General features: G+C 39.3%; 4 protein-coding genes across 4 annotated transcripts; 1 reads left to right on the forward strand and 3 right to left on the reverse strand.

Annotated features, from left to right (window-relative positions):
* Positions 1-1,789: 1,789 nt before the first annotated feature.
* Positions 1,790-6,014, reverse strand: LOC121237361 (homogentisate 1,2-dioxygenase-like). The gene is given in 11 exon segments (XM_041134068.1): positions 1,790-2,001; positions 2,039-2,336; positions 2,561-2,592; positions 2,595-2,643; positions 3,021-3,175; positions 3,301-3,370; positions 3,490-3,665; positions 3,793-3,960; positions 4,243-4,322; positions 5,216-5,446; positions 5,720-6,014. Coding segments are annotated over 10 exon segments (1,395 nt in total). The 5' UTR covers positions 5,932-6,014; the 3' UTR covers positions 1,790-2,001; positions 2,039-2,114.
* Positions 6,015-6,141: 127 nt separating this feature from the next.
* Positions 6,142-13,131, forward strand: LOC121237363 (ras-related protein RABA1f). Its single transcript, XM_041134071.1, has 2 exons — positions 6,142-6,621; positions 12,270-13,131. The coding sequence occupies exons 1-2, from the start codon at positions 6,401-6,403 to the stop codon at positions 12,700-12,702; spliced, it is 654 nt and encodes a 217-aa protein (XP_040990005.1). The 5' UTR covers positions 6,142-6,400; the 3' UTR covers positions 12,703-13,131.
* Positions 13,132-13,158: 27 nt separating this feature from the next.
* Positions 13,159-13,990, reverse strand: LOC121237365 (probable E3 ubiquitin-protein ligase ZFP1). The gene is made up of 2 exons (XM_041134072.1): positions 13,678-13,990; positions 13,159-13,540 (listed from the first exon to the last, which is right to left on the reverse strand). The coding sequence occupies exons 1-2, from the start codon at positions 13,828-13,830 to the stop codon at positions 13,415-13,417; spliced, it is 279 nt and encodes a 92-aa protein (XP_040990006.1). The 5' UTR covers positions 13,831-13,990; the 3' UTR covers positions 13,159-13,414.
* On the reverse strand, positions 13,864-16,154 carry LOC121236688. Its single transcript, XM_041133119.1, has 4 exons — positions 15,368-16,154; positions 14,277-14,881; positions 14,107-14,181; positions 13,864-13,887 (listed from the first exon to the last, which is right to left on the reverse strand). Exons 1-4 carry the CDS (start codon positions 16,152-16,154, stop codon positions 13,864-13,866), a joined length of 1,491 nt encoding a protein of 496 aa, XP_040989053.1.
* Positions 16,155-17,362: the final 1,208 nt, after the last annotated feature.

Genomic DNA, 17,362 nt, shown 5'->3' on the forward strand with positions numbered 1-17,362 from the left:
CATTCTCTATAATTTCTCTATTATATTAAAATAATATTTCTTCTATATTATTTCTTTATTACTTTTTTCTCTCATTTCTATTTACAAACTTAACAACTCGCTATTTTATATTTTCTCTTATGTTTTGAACTATTATTCTCTGGCAAATATTTTAAACACAAATTTAAATTCTTATTTTCCGGGTACGATAATATTTTTAATTTTTTTGTTACATTTTTGTAATTATTTTTAAAATTATTACTTAAAACTATAAAAAATATGAACATGAAAGAAATTGTAGATGATTGAAAGAAAAATTTGTTTTATTTATTAGAATGAAATATTTATAAAAAATGATTTAAGAATAAATAGTGGCTCCTCATATTTAGGGAGCCATCGTCAACATCTCAAAAACTTTTCCTAAAATAGAGAATCGGATAGAGAGGGATTTCTGTCAAAGAAGTTAAATTTTTTTGTTCTTAAGATTTAGAGAATTAGGGACTGCATCCGCGAATGCTATCAACTTAGGTTTTGCATGATATTGAGAGGGAGAGAGGGAGGCTATATATCTATATATCTGCACTGCAAAGCAAGTAATGAACATGCATGCGACATTTTTATATGATCTTAATTACAATTGGTAGCTAGCTCTAGCATTTATTAATTTTCTTTATTAATTTAGTGTTTTTATTTCATATCGTACGTACGTACCACTCCCAAATAATGGAATTACACCTAACACGAGACGTATTGCTAATGAACTGGGACCATCCAGTCCCGATTGCAATTTTTCATGAGATCATTCACTGGACCCTTTCATTTTTACTTTTTTTTTTTTGGGTCCAAAAACTGATCACTTTCCCACTCAAAGATCATGTGAAAAAAAAACATATATAAGTACGCCGGCATGCACGCATATCTGGTTGCGCATATATAGACCAATATTGGGCTGCTTCAGCTTCACTAGAGACAACACACATAGTAACTATTTGATAATTTGTTTGGATATTGACCTGATGTCAGATAATTTATAAATATTAATAAAAAAAAATTTATACATTATATTACCATCTCACTTTCATCCTATTAAGTATGATGTGACACATTTATCACTATTAAATGATCATTTATTACATGTTTTTTTATCATCTAATAGTGATGAATATACTACATACTACTTAATATGATCAAAATAAGATGAGAGTGTGATGTATAACATTATTCTAATAAAAATAGTGAATAATTTATCAATAATAGTAAATAATAACGAGGCAGTCTGAAGTGATCTGGAAAGATTATCTCACTAACCAAACATAGCCAAATTGATCAGTATTGAAGAGCACAGCAGGAATGTGTGGTCTCATACCATAATATATATGTATGCATGCAGTGACGGGGCCACATTGTTTCTGATGGGTATGCAGTCACGTACCCATTGAAATCTTGGAATTTTCTTGTATGTTAGAGATTGTAAAAAAATAAAATAAAATTTTGGCAAGTAATCGGTGTAAGGGGTTTGTTCTGTAAACTAGCTTTGTAAATTCTGATCAATAGGTTCGGGTTTTGAGTTGGTACATGTTGGCAGGAATCAGTATCGCACGTGGATTCGGCCACATTGTGTTGATGGGCTATGTTTCGAACTACTTTCGATCCTCGAAGTTGGAATACAGATTGGGGTTGTGGGATCCATGGGACAGGGAGAAGCAGCCCTGGTTTGAACCAGAACTTCGTTAGTCTTGTCAACCATTCATGAGCAAGTCCCAAGCGGAGTGAACATTTTCAATCTGTTTTGGCGTCGGAGTCCTGAATCTAACAATAATTCTAAGTATATGCCAATTCATAAATGTTTCGGAAAATCGTGTGATTATTATATATATACAACGATGAGACAGAACCATAAGACATAACGAGTTCTATATGTATATGCACTTAGTCCTTACAGTTTCTATAATGCTTTTATTGAGCTATATACGTACATTTCAGACGGGATGGTTGTACATTTGCTGCTAGGTTGATAATAATGTCTGATTCAAAAAAAAAAAAAAAGGTTGATAATAATGTCCATTATGCACATCCACCCAGGATGGCTTGCAAATTTGGCCTCTCTCTGTTTTTTTTTTTTTTTTTTGGTGGTCTCAATCATGTCCATTCCGCAGCATATTCATGTCATTGTCATGCGTCCCTTCCCGTTTAAAATGGGATTTGAGTCCAATCCAACACTGGTAATAATCATGATCCATGAAGGGGGACTCGAGAGCCCATGGGCAGATGCGGGGGATTAAATACGATTCAAACATAAAAGCCATGGTATCGGTTATTCTGTAAGGCCCTGCCTCATTTCCACGTGCAATGGTTGCCTGTGCATCAAAAAACAGGGACGTGGTTACTGGTTAGAACAAGACTATTCGTTGACCATCGATGCGGGTGTTGACTGTTGAGTCCAAGCTTGGATTGCTCCATTGTTATTTGTCACACACACTCAAGGTTTCTAATAGGGGGGAGAGAGAGAGAGAGAGAGAGAGAGAGAGAGAGAGAGAGAGGGGAGCTAGCCATAACTTTGGGTTGATTATAAGACGAATACCTCATATGACTTGGTATCAGGACCATGGGGGCCATGCAGCTATGAAGGCTTGCACCACCTGGGAGAAACCCATCAGCTTTAGCCTGAGAACAAATTTGCGTAATAGTTATGATCTGTGACAGACACACACAATACACATATATTGACAGATCTCAACATGAGAATGACCCTAAAATTCGTTGGTTTTCGAGGAGCATCTGCGGATAGAAATGGCTACTATGCATTTAGAACCACAATACAATAATGTTATTCATTTCAAATTTCAATGGCATTAGGAAAAGAAGCTTGACATTTAAATCTTTTTCTGCAGTCTCTTTCTCTATTCATATGAAGGGTTTTTCTTTTCTTTTTTACATTTGGTACTCCCGTTCAAAGTTCGATTCCAAAACATATTGCTTTTTCCACTCTCCATACAAATAAGTTTACGAAGAGCTTAGCAGTTTTAACCCAAAATTTTTACCTCATATCCACCATGAATGAGGCCCATGAATTCACTCATACAATTGCGATGGTAATACGGAGGCCGGAAGGTATGCTCAGCAACCACCCATCGAGGAGGGAAAATGACAAAATCAATAAGTGCCACACCGGGTTTGTCAGATGGTGCTGTCAATACTACATTACAGTAGCAAGATACCAATAAAGATTATTAATCCCAAGTTATGATTGAACAGTATAAAGGTTATTACCCAAACAAATTAAAACAAAAAACAAAAAGCTATTGTTCCCATTAAGCATACCTGTATTTATTGATGGATCACCATGATCAATTAAAACAGTATTGCAAGGGCAGAACTTACTTAGATCATACTGCAAGTAAATAATATTTTACTCCAAATCAGGTCCACAAGGATTATCATAATTGCACACAGAAGTATTCAGTCTCCATGTCTTATCAGTGGGATTAATTCTTTAGCAGTAACACCCACCTTATATGGAAAGTAGTTACCATGCCAGGCAACTACATTGAAGGGAGAAAAATCTTGTCTCGCAGTAAACAGTTCACCACCAAACTTCTGTACAATAGTGTAGCCTGGGCAAGAACTCTCTTCAAACCAGGCCATAGGAGCTAGAAAATCCCTTGGAGCAGCCAGACCATTAGCCCCTACATGTAATCAAAATTGCAGCTCCACATAATGAATGTTCAACAAAGTAATTTACTCATATGGTTTGAGTAACAAATATTCCAGATTTTGTTCACACATGCCACGGCTAAATGAGAGATTGGATACCTATGGGCCCAAGATCAGGAAGTTGAAAATGGGATCCAAAAACCTCAGCAACATAACCACGTGTTGGGCCATCAGGTACATTAACAGAAAAACGAAATCCTTGAGGTAAAACGGCAATTTCACCAGGGGAAACTTTCAATCTCCCACATTCGGTAGTGATCCATAGCCCTACAAAACCAGAATAGTGCATTTAAGCTTACAGGCAGGAAGGCATGCATGACTTTTTTTCAATTCACGGGGGAATTTACTCATTCTCATCCAAAAATCAATATTTTTCTCTACATCTCCTTAATAGAGGGGAATTTGTGTTTCAGGTGGGACCTTACAAATTTTACCCCTTCCTAGTCTTTCGTGATAGATGGCTTTCTAACAAGGTAGCAGGGAAAATATATCTAAACAAGAATGATCCAAAGAAACAATGCCTTTCAAGGGATTGCAACAATCACTTACTTCCTTCTTGTGGGACTATCAAGAAGTCACCATCAGCATTGCAAAAGGCACAGTTATCCATCGATTTATTGGCCATGTACCTATACATTGAGTTCCTCTGTTAATCAGGTGAACATTATAACCTCCACAGTTTCAAGTAAAGTTGCATCAAATCTAGTCTTAACAGAAAGAAAGTGCACTTTCTGAATCCGGTAATATCTTCCAACAATATTTCTACTATAGAATCTTTCAAAACTTTTTTTTTTTTTATCGGTATATAGAATCTTTCAAAACTTGAAATGAAGATGGCCCAAAGTTGAATAAATGAAACAGACAAACTACATTGAAGCATTTCTTACACCACAATAAGGTATCATGATAATAACATTATAATGGGACATTGGGCAAGTGAACCAGTCGCTAGTTGTCACTGAGCATATACAAGTAAAACCCACTAAAAAAGAACATATTTTTGTCACATTAGCATTTTAACACCACGTCAATATTGTCATGGTAAACTAACTAGTGACACTTGGGAGAAGTATCTTTAAAGTTGCAACACCAGTTCAATTATGTGTTTACATCACCATCTGGACTGTGGCAGATCTTCTAAAGATTAAATTCATCAAAAGCCAGCTCTTTGATAGCTTGGAAATCAAATTAAAACCCAAAGAAAGCTTAAAATCATCACAAATATATATTTTTTCCCACTTTTCACAAATTCTTAATCTAGAATTCAATGCTCTTTCTTATTGTAGAGATAATGATAATGAAAACCAGAGCATAATTATAGCTAACATGAAAGCACTTGTATTCAATGGTTTTCGTAACACTGACAGGTTGATCAATGTCAATTGTAGAAGTGGCTGGTACACTAGATTACTCCTAATTTTCGTTTCACTATCAGAGATTCAATCGAAGCTACTATATCAGGAAAAAAACTGGCATAGTTGGATGGAGTGCATCAAATAGAAAACTATAGAGCGCCAATTACATGTGAACTGCAAATCCATGACGTAGGAGTGAACTGCCAGCCCCACATACAGTATATAACCCATCAATAAAATCTGTTGGTAAGTGGGGAATATCTGCAGGCTTCCATCGTAGTTGAGTTGGTGTGGTTGAACTGTTGGACTGATTAAATTCGCTCACGAGCTTCCCATGCCCCGGGACGCGAGGTTTAAATGGCTCATGCGTAACTGATGGTTTAATCCGATAGAGCCAACTATGGAAAGGAAAAATAAACCAAAAAAAAATCAACAGCAGAATTATGAATACTAAAATAACGTAACCTCAATCACATAAGATATAGCTTTGGTGAGCTTGAGCGGTCCTCGAATAGAAACAGACGATCAGTACAAAGCTAAAAGCCCCCGAGTAAATCGGTAATTTATCCCAAACACAGAAAAGAAAGAAAGAAGAAAACCATTACATATGAGGCTCAGAAGGAAAAGTAGCAGTGGACGTTCCTATTATGGAAAAAGTGATAAGTAAGGACCTGCGCAGGTTGAGCTTGCGGGGCGAGGTAAAGGAGGTGCCGGATATCTGCTCGGCGTAGAGGCCGTAGGGGCAGGTGAGCGGGCTGTTCTGACCCTCCGGCAGAGCTCCGGGGATCGCCTCCGACACCAAGTGGTTGCCGAACCCAGATTGGTACGACAGTTCCGGGGGGAAATCTGGGCCGTCGATTTTGCTGACCGGTTTGGTCTCCATGACTAGTCAATCCTGCACAGCACAAGATCAAATGAACGGAGATGATGCAATTTATTCCGATTTGGAGGGGAAGGGGATGACGTTGATGACGTGGCAAGATTGTAACTGAAACAATATTAATATATTTTTTTTTTGTGTGTTTTGGATATGTTTAAATAAGAAAAATATAAATATAAATTATTATTATTTTTAATTAGGCCTGCAAGCTGAGCCCAGAACATAAAGCAGGCTAGTCCACTTCACAAACGTGACATATCGAAGCCCAAACTCAAACTAAGGAACAACGAACGAACGAAAGAAAGAAAGCGACAGTGCATGTAGTCGTTGGCCACCTCCCTGAAATTTGGTTCTCTCGCTCTCTCTCTCTCTCTGACGTTACGTAGAAAAGTAGTTCCATTGATGTCGGAGAGGACGTTTGCGTCTTGATCATCCGAGAATAAGATCGGAACGGAATAGGAATAGAGAAGTAATGGCGGCGTACAGAGCGGAGGACGACTACGACTACCTGTTCAAGGTGGTATTGATAGGGGACTCTGGCGTGGGAAAATCCAACCTCTTGTCTCGTTTCACTCGCAACGAGTTCAACCTCGATTCCAAGTCCACTATCGGCGTCGAATTCGCCACCCGCAGCGTCCGTGTCGACGACAAGATCGTTAAGGCCCAGATTTGGGACACCGCTGGCCAAGAAAGGTTCTCTCTCATTTTATTTTCATTATTTCTTTAGAATTTGTGTTCTCTTTATCCTCTTTTTCTTATTAGTTTCTTATTATTATTATTATTATTATTGTGGGAAAAACGTGGGAAAGAGACGGAATTGTGGTTTTGAATTTGACTTTGGCGTACTGTTTGTTGAGAATGTTATTTTCGGTTACAGTTGGGGTATGTATCAGAATATGGAAATCGAGAGTGCCTTTCATTTACATTTGCAGCATTTAAATATACATACAGGATAACAAACATTTGTTTGAAATCCTAATTCTAAGGAACAACTATTTTGAATGAGTCTAAACTAGAGAAACTAACAGACTTGTTACAAGCTGTACAACTGTTCTGAAATTCAAAAAGTAGATAAACTCAGAGGCTGTTACAATCAGTTGCAATCCTATGACTCATGATATGCCCCCTCAAGATGGAGCTCGAGATAGAAGTCCAATCTTGGATTTAAGATCAAGAAAGCGAGCACGGTGAAGAGGTTTGGTGAGTGCATCAGCAAGTTGATCTGCTAAGGAAACATGAGCAACCCGAAGGATGCCATTTCGTACTTGATCCCTAATGAAGTGAAAATCGATGGCAATATGTTTCATTCTGGAATGAAATACAGGGTTGGAGCAGAGTTGGGTAGCACCAACATTGTCACAGTATAGAACGGGACAGCTAGGTAGTTGAATACCAAGGTCAGTTAGGAGATAACAAAGCCAGTTGACCAGTTGATCTCAGCAGCTGCATTAGCTACAGACCTGTATTCAGCTTCTGTGGAAGATCTTGCAACCATTTTCTGCTTCTTAGAACTCTAGGAGACTGGATTGCGACCAAGATAAATGATATAAGCACTGGTGGATGAAAAATCATCCCTGTCACCTGCCCAATCTGCGTCTGAATAGGCGTGTAAGTTGAGTGTGGAATTACGATGAAGATGATCTGAAAAGGCATGTAGATTTAATGGTGACTGGTGGTGTATTTGAATGCCTTCATTAATGGTGCCACATAGATAGCGTAATAGACGTTTAACAAAGCTCCAATGTTCGGTTGTTGGGCTGTGCATGTACTGAGAGAGCTTGTTAACCGCAAACGCAAGATCTGGTCTTGTAATCAAGAGATACTGAAGGCTGCCAACTACTGTTTTGTACTCTGTAGGATCAGAGAGAGGTGATCCCGATTTTAACGTCAGTGGTGGGCTAGTGGGAATGGGAGTGAGCACTGGTTGGGCATCAGTCATATGCGTTCGAGATAAAATATCCAGAATATAACACCTTTGAGATAATAAAATACCTTGCTGATTTGGGACTACCTCCACACCCAAGAAATAAGATAGCTGTCCAAGATCTTTAATTGAAAACCGATGAGCAAGAACATCAACAAATGAGTCGATCATCTTAGTGTTGTCACCTATGATTATTAAGTCATCCACATAGACAAGTATATAGATATATGTTTAGCAATGGTGAGAACAAATAGTGAGGTATCTGCATGAGAATTCTTGAAGCCCGAGTGAAGAAAGAAAGTGCATAGTTCATGATACCATGCTCTGGGCGCTTGTTTGAGGCCATAGATTGCCTTACGAAGTTTGCAGACATAAGATGGATAATCTTGATCAACAAAACCTGGAGGTTGTTGCATGTAGACATTCTCGGAGAGGTGTCCTTGGAGAAAGGCGTTGTTGACATCAAGTTGGCGTAGGGACCAACCCCTGGAGACAGCAAGGCTGAGGACAACACGAATTGTGGTTGGTTTGACAACAGGACTGAAAGTGTCCAGATAATCAAGTCCTGGTCTTTGATGAAATCCTTTTGCGACCAAACGTGCTTTGAACCTGTCAATAGAGCCATCAGAGTTACGTTTAATTCGGAAAATCCATTTGCACCCAACTATATTTTGTGTAGAATCAGGTGGAACAATTTCCATGTTCCATTTTTAACTAAGGCATCACACTCATCAGACATGGTTGCACGCCAGTTTGGATCTAGAAGGGCTTTAGTCACTATTGTTGGTTCAAGGTCATTGGATTTTGAGAGTTGGGTGTGAAGGTTCATTTTGGTTATTGGTTTATGAATGTTGTTTTTGGCTCGGGTTGTCATTGAGTGAGTTGGAAGGGGATTAGTTTTGGGTAGGTTAGGAGGAGATGTCGTGGAAATAGGTAGTGGTGGGGTTATATTGGTGGAGGATGTCAAGGAAGTTGAGAGGGAATGGGTGGTTTGGGTTGTGTTGGTGGATGGATTATGTACTGGAGGGGGTGAGGTAGTTGGACTTTGAGGTTGCTGAGGTACGTTGACTTCAGATGATATAGTGAGTGGCTGCGGGGAAGAGGATGAGATAACTTTAATTGGTGCAGGAATCCAAGTGGCGATGATGTTGGGAGGAGTAGTAGAGGACAAACGAGGTAGTGAGGAGTAAGGAAACTGAGATTCAACAAATTTGACATGTCTAGAGACATAGATCTTCGATGTTGAAGAGTCAAGGCAGTAGTATGCACTTTGAGTGAGAGAATACCCAAGGAAAACACATGGCTTGGACCGTGATTCAAGTTTGTGTGATGTGTAAGGTCTGAGCCAAGGGTAGCATAAGCAGCCAAAGACCCTTAATTTCGAGTAATTTGGTGCTGTTAGAAATATCTTGTGGTAGGGTGAGGACAGATTTAGAGTAGGAGTGGGCATTCTATTGATGAGATAGACTGCTGTGGCAAAAGCATATGTCCAGTAGGGGAGGGGTAAAGAAGCATGAGTGAGGAGAGCAAGACATGTTTCGACTATGTGAAGGTGCCTTCGTTCAGAATAACCATTGTGTTCAGGTGTATGGGGTGGAGTGGTGAGATGAGAGCTACCATTGGTGGAAAGAAAGTGAGCTAGGGAGATGTATTCACCACCATTGTCAGAGTAGAGGGTTTTGATGGGTAAATTGAAGTGTTTTTCTACGATGGCTTTGAACTTTTGAAAGACTTCTTTGACATCAGATTTGTGTTTGAGTGGGTAAAACCAAATGTATTTAGTGAAGTGATCAATAAAGATGACATAATATTTAAAGCCATTATGGGAGAAAATTGGAAAGGTCCAGACATCTGAAAATATGATTTCAAGAGGTTTAGTAAAGACAATTGTAGAGTTGGAGAACGACAACTTGTGGCTTTTATTGCAAAGGCAAGCATTACATGAGAAATCAGGAGACAAAGAGGAAGAAAATCCTAAATGATTGCTCAATACAATATGCTTGAGAATTGGAAAAGCAGGATGTCCTAATCTATGATGCCAGTTGAAGGAAGTGGTCTTTATTGTGGAGAAGGCAATCAAAGGGGAGGAGGTTGGCCACTCATAGACACCATCTTTAGTTTGTCCTTTCAGCAGTATTGCCCTTGTTCGAAGGTCCTTCACAAGAAAAGTGGATGGTAAGAACTCTATAGAAACATTGTTAGAATGACAAAATTGTGATATAGAGATTAGGTTCTTTTTCATAGAAGGAACACAGAGAACATTGTTTAATGTAAAGGTATTGTGAGAAGTTTTGAGAGAGGTTGAACCAGTGTGGGTGATGGGAAGATTGGAGCCATCTTCGATCATGATATCATCAGTTCCAATGTATGGAGCATGCAGAGAGAGGTTGCTCAGATAAGATGTAACATGGTGTGAGGCACCGCTGTCCAAAAGCCAGGATGGCATGGTGGTGGTGTTGGTGGCAAGATGAGCTTGTGGTTGCCATGGTGGTCCTTGTTGAGAATAGCTGGACATAGGAGAATTTTGAACTGGTATGAGACGAAATGAAGGGCACTTTTTGGCAGTGTGACCCTGAATTCTGCAGATTTGGCAGTAACCAAGGTATGGTCTGGGAGGAGGACGTGGGCCCTGTGATGAAGGAGGTCCTGTATTGTTTGCAGCAGGTGGGCGGTTGGTTGAGTTGAAGGATGGGTGCCAGTTGGGGGCGATAGTGCCTTGTGGTGGAGAAGGACGCCGAAGTTTATTATTGGTTCGGTATGTGGGATTTGCAGTAGCTGGAAAATGGTGTGGCTCGGGTGGGATTGTTTGAAGAGAGGCTTCAAAGTTGAGGAGTTTTTCATGAAGTTATTCAAAGGTGATAGAGGTATCTCTTGCTTGGACAGCACGGACTAATTCTTTGTATTCATCCCCGAGACCATCTAGGATTTTGTCTGTGATTTCCTCTTCATCAATTGAGGCTCCAAGAAGAGCAAGATCATCTACTTGAGTTTTGATGGTTTGCATGAATTCAGTGATGCTAAGGCTGCCTTTGGTGGTGTTTTTTATTTGGTTTTTGATTTGTTTGATGCGGCCATGAGAAGGCTTAGCATAGGTGTTGGCTAGAATTGTCCATGAATGGAATAATGGTGGGTGAGATGGAGCCAATGACAGCGTTGAGAATTAGCTGGTCCTGTCTGGTCCATAGAATGTAACTTGGATTGGGTCTGGTTGTATTGGATTGGGTTAAGGTGGCTGGCGGACATGGTTTGGAGCCATCAATATAGCCAAGAAGGTCATAGCCAATGAAGAGTGTTTGGAACTGCAGTTTCCAGGAGAGGTAATTGGAAGAGGTGAGTTTGAGAGGGGCTTGAGCAGCAACGTTGATGCTGATAAGAGTTTGGTGTGGCTCATTGGTGTTGAGAATGGTTGCAGGGTCAGATTCGGAAGCCATGAGTGCTGAAGAGCAGAAAAAGAAAAAAAAAAAAAATTTGGATCGGCTTATATTACTCGTGGTGGCTCTGATACCATATCAGAATATGGAAATCGAGAGTGCCTTTCATGTACATTTGCAGCATTTAAATATGCATACGGGATAACAAACATTTGTTTGAAATCCTAATTCTAAGGAACAACTATTTTGAATGAGTCTAAACTAGAGAAACTAACAGACTTGTTACAAGCTGTACAATCTGGGATTCTTCTGTCCCGGATCTTAGAAGGGTCTGAAGGTGGTTGAGGTAAACGAGTCTTGGTATTTGAGTTTGCCGGAAATGTAGGGATAGAAATAAAATCGTGTTCTTGGGAAATTGTCTTCGTTAATATCAATTGACATCTGTTCATGAAGTTAAAATGTTTTTGTTCTTTGGTTGTTGATAAAATGCGGGTAAAGTTAAGGTATCTGAATCTCGGGTTATTTTTTTAATTTATTATTTACTTCTTTTAGTTTGTTCTCGAGGTTATGAGAGATCTGGGAAGCAACATTTCCAAGTTAATGGACCTAGCACAAGTACTTGGCTTGATTTAGCCGAGGGCTTCATTTTTTTGAAATATGTGTTGGGAAAAAGCCATCTTTCAGGCGGTAGGATATTGATTGAGTAATGAAACCTAACAAGAGTAGAAGGGCCCTTCTAATAATGTTCATAATTATTCAGTTCTCCAGCTTTTACCGCACCGATATTGAACAAATAGATAAAGGAAATAGAAAATGAATTTCAATTTGAGTCAGATTTCAAACTGGAAGAGAAGGATATTATGCAGCTCTCTCTATTGTATATGTGGCTTACTGTAGGCATGCTAAATCCTGTTACTCTTATTGTTCAAGGCAGAAAAGGGTCATCTTCTTTTCTGACACTTCTGCTCTCACGTGATCTTCTCAGTCGTAATGTGAAGTCCTGAAATTATAGTTTGATTTACTTAATTATGTTCTTTACCACATAGGTACCGTGCAATTACTAGTGCTTACTACCGAGGAGCTGTGGGTGCATTGCTTGTCAATGATGTCACCCGCCATTTGACATTTGAGAATGTTGAGAGATGGTTGAAGGAGTTACGGGATCACACAGATTCCAATATCGTGATAATGCTTGTGGGTAACAAGGCAGATCTGCGCCACTTACGTGCTGTATCCGCAGAGGATGCTACAGCTTTTGCCGAGAGAGAGCGCACCTTCTTTATGGAGACATCTGCCCTGGAGTCTTTGAATGTGGAGAATGCATTCACCCAAGTTCTAACCCAAACATATCGAGTAGTGAGCCGGAAAGCACTTGATATTGGAGATGATCCTACAGCCTTGCCTAAAGGACAAACCATAAATGTTGGAACCAAGGATGATGTTTCTGCTGTTAAGAAAGTTAGTTGCTGTTCTGCCTAATTATAGATAGTGATATAGATCAGGGAGTCTAAACCTATCTTGCTGCGCTTGAAATCTGAGGTTTCCATCCGCAACTCAGGGATCTTCCGACCAAACTTTTCACTGTTCCGATAGTGCTTGAGCATGTCTGAGGTCAGTTTTAACGCTTTACATCCATAGAAATGTTGACCGTCTTTTCCACTGGTATATTGTTTAAATTCTCAACTTTTATGAAGTTTTTCTTGTACTTGGTTGTTTTAGAATTGAAAGACCTCAGAGGCAAATTCAATTTTGCATCTGATAAATGATTTAGTTGTTTTTATTGCTGGATGACAATGAAGATGACGGGCTGGTTTCGTCTTTTTATGCGTAATGGTGTAGTCAGTTTTTTACAAGAGGAAAAGAGGGGGGGATATATTTGATTTTTTGGCAATTTTGCTTCTTGCATAGTCACGTGCCCTATATAAATTAGTTTAATGAACAAAAAAAGTAATGAATTTCATTCCGATCCAAGTCATAATTGGACAAAAAGTCTCTACAGCTGTTGTCAAGACGGGAACCACTGGGCCATTTTCCAGAAACCAGCATATAAATGAGTCGGACATGCAACTGTTACTCCTCCATGCTAACATATGAAACAGGATCTCAACTTGATGAGGCAGCTAGCTTTACAGTGAAAATCTTTCAAACCATCTCCCCATTTTTAACATTTATAACTCATTCCTTCGTGTGTTCAGAGTGCTGTAGATTTGCACATTGGGCAGACATTCCTCACGAGCAACCACTTCTTTAAGCAATGCGCATGATACTCGTGCCCACAATCAAGGGTTCCAATCTGCTCTTGATCCTTGTATTCATGCTACAAAATCAGAGAAATTAATACAATATCCTGATATATTTGAGTTGGACTTGATAATTCCGGGATAAATTATTACAGAAATATGAGCCAGATACAATTCAAACTTCGCCATCTCTAAACTCTGTTTCAAAGCATACCTGGCATATAATGCAAGATTCGGCTTCCTGATGCACAGAAGCAGTCTCCCCCGGATTGATAATAGGAGCAGATGATACATTAGTTCTTGTCCTCAACTGCCCAGTGATAGTTTCCTCCGACAACTCGTCCTCTTCATCGGAGTCCTCTTCCATCAATGCAAACAACTCCTGTAGAAAATAAGAATTTCAAGACAAAGCTTTTATAGATGTCTGCAAAATTTGTTAAATTCAAAATCATAGAGAGCAAGGTCTTTTTTAATATATGTCTATACATATATATAATATATAATGTCAATGTTTCTAGATCAATGCTACCCACTTGCCCATGTAGCTGATTTTCAGTGACTGTCCATTTAATTTATTGTCATAGAAAACCACATAAAATAATTTTAGCTTTACCAATGGCATTTGCACTACATTCAACCATACCTCATCGCTAGAGTCGGTCAAGTTCATCAATTGATATAATTGTGGCAGCACTAGCAAATCAAGTATAACAGTTTCCTACACATTAACTCGGACTGTTTAACAAACTTGCAAAATACTTCATTCCAAAGAGAGAAGATAGAAAGACGATGAAATATAAGATAAAATATTACATCAGCTAGCAGAACTATCGTGGGTGGTCGGCTGCTATGTCTAAGAGTTGTCTCAGGCGGGATTTCCCTTCTATGAGGACAGTATATCTGAGGCCTAGTTGGCAGAATAGATCCGCGATGCCTGAGAACCATCTCCAAATTGTTCCGAGCAGGCCTTAGAGTGCTTCCTGAAGAATTCGTAGCAACTCTATTTGAAGCTGCAGCTACTTGCTGGTGAGAGTAAGTATTTTGGCCTCTCACTCCTTGCATTTGTGGGATCATATGGTGATGATCGTGGTGCCAATTGTTGGTGGAAGGATGAAGATGACGGGAACTATACTGGTGAGAGGAAATATTTTGGTCTCTCACTCCTCGCATTTGTGGGATCAAAGGATAATAATAATGATAATCGTGGCGCCCATTGTTGATTGAAGGATGAATATGACGGAAACTATCCAGGTGAGAGTTAGTATTTTGGCCTCTCAATTCTTGCATTTGTGGGCTCAGATGATCGGGGCGCTGCCTGTTGAGGAAACCAAGGGTACCTCTACTGCTAGCTGTGTGATGATATCTTTGTACACCCTGCAAACTCCAAGTCCCCATAGAACCTTCAATGGAATTGCTGCCTGTGAAGATTATGATAAAGAAAACAAACGCTGTAAGAGTGGCTTTAAATAGAAACAACCATGCTCATGAGAATAAGCAGCATGTTATCTATATGAAAGCGGCGGAAATGCTTTCACAATCAAAGATACAGAACACGACAATATCCACAAAACAACTTCAAAAACTGTTTGCTAATTCCATCGTGTAAGCCAGATAACTTGTTGCAGACCGTTGAGTGATTTGAGTTTCTCGACATAAAATATATGCCATTGGTAAAATAGAGCTCTAAAAGGAAGGGAGGAGTGCAACAACCACAAAAAGATTAAACAAAAGTAATCTCACAAACTTACATGATTTCATGTGATCCGTCAGATCTGCTTTACAGTAAAAGTAACTTTACAATCTGACAACTATGTTAAACTACATCATGAGATTACTTTTATGTAATTATTTTGTGGCTAAAGTATTTCTAAAATGGAAAATATGATAAGGAATCAATGACTTACCATTAATATAAGGTGTTGCAGGAATCTGGTTCGTGGCTGAAGTACCTTCGTGGCCAGAATTACTGCTCAACTGCCGGTCCGGTCGGAGAGTACTAGCTGGTCGAAAATGCAGAACCATATAATTTCCTGGAATCAAATGATTATGTTCATTCACCATAAGATGACTCATTCCAGTAGCGCCTGATCTGTATCTCAAGTTACTCGAGAGTCCTTCCATGATTGATGGATCACCGAGTTCTCTGTAATATTGAGGCAGCGCAAAAGATGCAGAATCCATCACAGCAACTCTATCAGCATCAGGATGCCTTGTATTCGAGGGGGCAGCTGAAGAACTAGAGCCTGAAGATGAGTTACTATGTTGGATAGTCCCAGAAATTCGTTCAGAATATCTTATCTCGCATAGACTCCGGGTATTATCCAAAGAGTGACTGTCGTTCCTTCCATGTTCATCTGCAGAAACTCCAGTGAATCCATAATTGCTGGAAGATGGCAATTGACTGGAGGCCGCATGCCTTTGTGAAGCAGCCCCAAGTGAGGATATCGTGTCAGAATGATAAAATCTGGTTGGAGGTGCACCGCCTGTACCAGGATTACGAAGATTCTGAATTTCGTCGTCCCGGTACTGCTCTGCTACATATTGGACGCCAACATTGGCTGTGTTCTCCGAAGCTGATACCGCAGGTTGGATATTAGGTTGTGCAACGTTTTCATTACCTGTGTTCTGGCCATGTAGACCCGACTCAAAACCAGTCATCTGATTAGTACATGGAATAGTTCCTCGCCCCATGTTGAGTACCAGCTTTCATTCCACAATACTGACAAAAATCATTCAGGTCATCGGAATTAGGAACCATAATATAACAATAACAAAAATTATTGGTAAATAAGAACAAAAATTTCATGCGCTGTTATTTATTTACAGGAACACAATCTTATAAAAAAGGGTCTATGTTTCCAGTTTCCCCATGGATTTTCTAGCTTCCTGTGTAAAGCTTTCTTGTTGAAAGATGTACTACTTCGTACAAGGAATTCCTTATTTCCCAAACATTGGGATTAAAAGATGTACTTTTGTTCTTTTTCTTGTTAAAAAACCCCGGGAAGGAAGAAAGAAAAACCAGAAGCGTAGAGAGAGAGAGTTCAGCCTGAAATGGCATAAAGATCCTGCTATAATATCTAAATCCGCAAACATCTACTTCTGAACGATCTCCTCCAAATCAACAAGAGAAGCATCCATAAAGAACCTGCTCTCTTTATATCCAATCAAATCTTCTCTTCTCCACAGTATTTACTACGTTATCATGAGCTTTCAAACTGATCCTACATATCCCTTTGACCTCTACAATCTACAAATCCCATGGCGAGTTTTCAGATGAATAAACTTTAACAGATCTTTAAAAAAACCAAGATAGAAGAAGTCTTCATACGGTTTATACCAAATTCTTTGTCCTTTACAATCTTTAACAAGATGAAATTTTGTTCTTTTTCTTGCTGAAAACCTCAGAGGGGGAGAAAAATCAGAAGCAGAGAGAGAGAGAGAGAGAGAAGGGAGTTCTACAGCACATCGGTCTACAGTGGCATAAGATCCTACTACAGTATCTAAATCCATCCATCCAAATAAGCTTTTTCTCTCCACGAGTAATTACTTGAGTTATAGAACTGATCATTCTTATCCTTTACTTTGACCTCTATATACAATCCACATATCCCATGACGACTTTTCAGACGAATACACTTCAACAAATCCATGACGAACAAAGAAAACAAGAAATATTTATACCGTTTCTACCAAATTCTTGATTACCCAGAAGGAAAAAGTTTACCAGTCAATTTGAAAAACTTCCTTCACCTTCACCCAACCAATGCCAGAGAAGGAGGGAGCCGAGAAAGCTGATCGCCCGTTCGTTCTTGCGTCGGAGATGGAAGCTAATGGCTGGGACGCCACACTATTGGAATTGTCCTCCAAGAAGTTAAGAACATGGTGATTAGTTTATATTA

This window comes from Juglans microcarpa x Juglans regia, chromosome 6S, assembly GCF_004785595.1.
Source record: "Juglans microcarpa x Juglans regia isolate MS1-56 chromosome 6S, Jm3101_v1.0, whole genome shotgun sequence".
Classification (NCBI taxonomy): Eukaryota; Viridiplantae; Streptophyta; class Magnoliopsida; order Fagales; family Juglandaceae; genus Juglans; species Juglans microcarpa x Juglans regia.

Coding starts and splice junctions, on each gene's coding strand:
- LOC121237363 (XM_041134071.1), top strand. CDS start 6,401: ATGGCGGCGTACAGAGCGGAGGACGACTACGACTACCTGTTCAAGGTG. Junction 6,622..12,269: donor GACACCGCTGGCCAAGAAAG/GTTCTCTCTCAT, acceptor TTTACCACATAG/GTACCGTGCAATTACTAGTG.
- LOC121237365 (XM_041134072.1), bottom strand. CDS start 13,830: ATGGAAGAGGACTCCGATGAAGAGGACGAGTTGTCGGAGGAAACTATC. Junction 13,541..13,677: donor AATCTTGCATTATATGCCAG/GTATGCTTTGAA, acceptor CTGATTTTGTAG/CATGAATACAAGGATCAAGA.
- LOC121236688 (XM_041133119.1), bottom strand. CDS start 16,154: ATGGGGCGAGGAACTATTCCATGTACTAATCAGATGACTGGTTTTGAG. Junction 14,882..15,367: donor TGCAACACCTTATATTAATG/GTAAGTCATTGA, acceptor TAATCTTCACAG/GCAGCAATTCCATTGAAGGT. Junction 13,888..14,106: donor TGACCGACTCTAGCGATGAG/GTATGGTTGAAT, acceptor CAAATTTTGCAG/ACATCTATAAAAGCTTTGTC.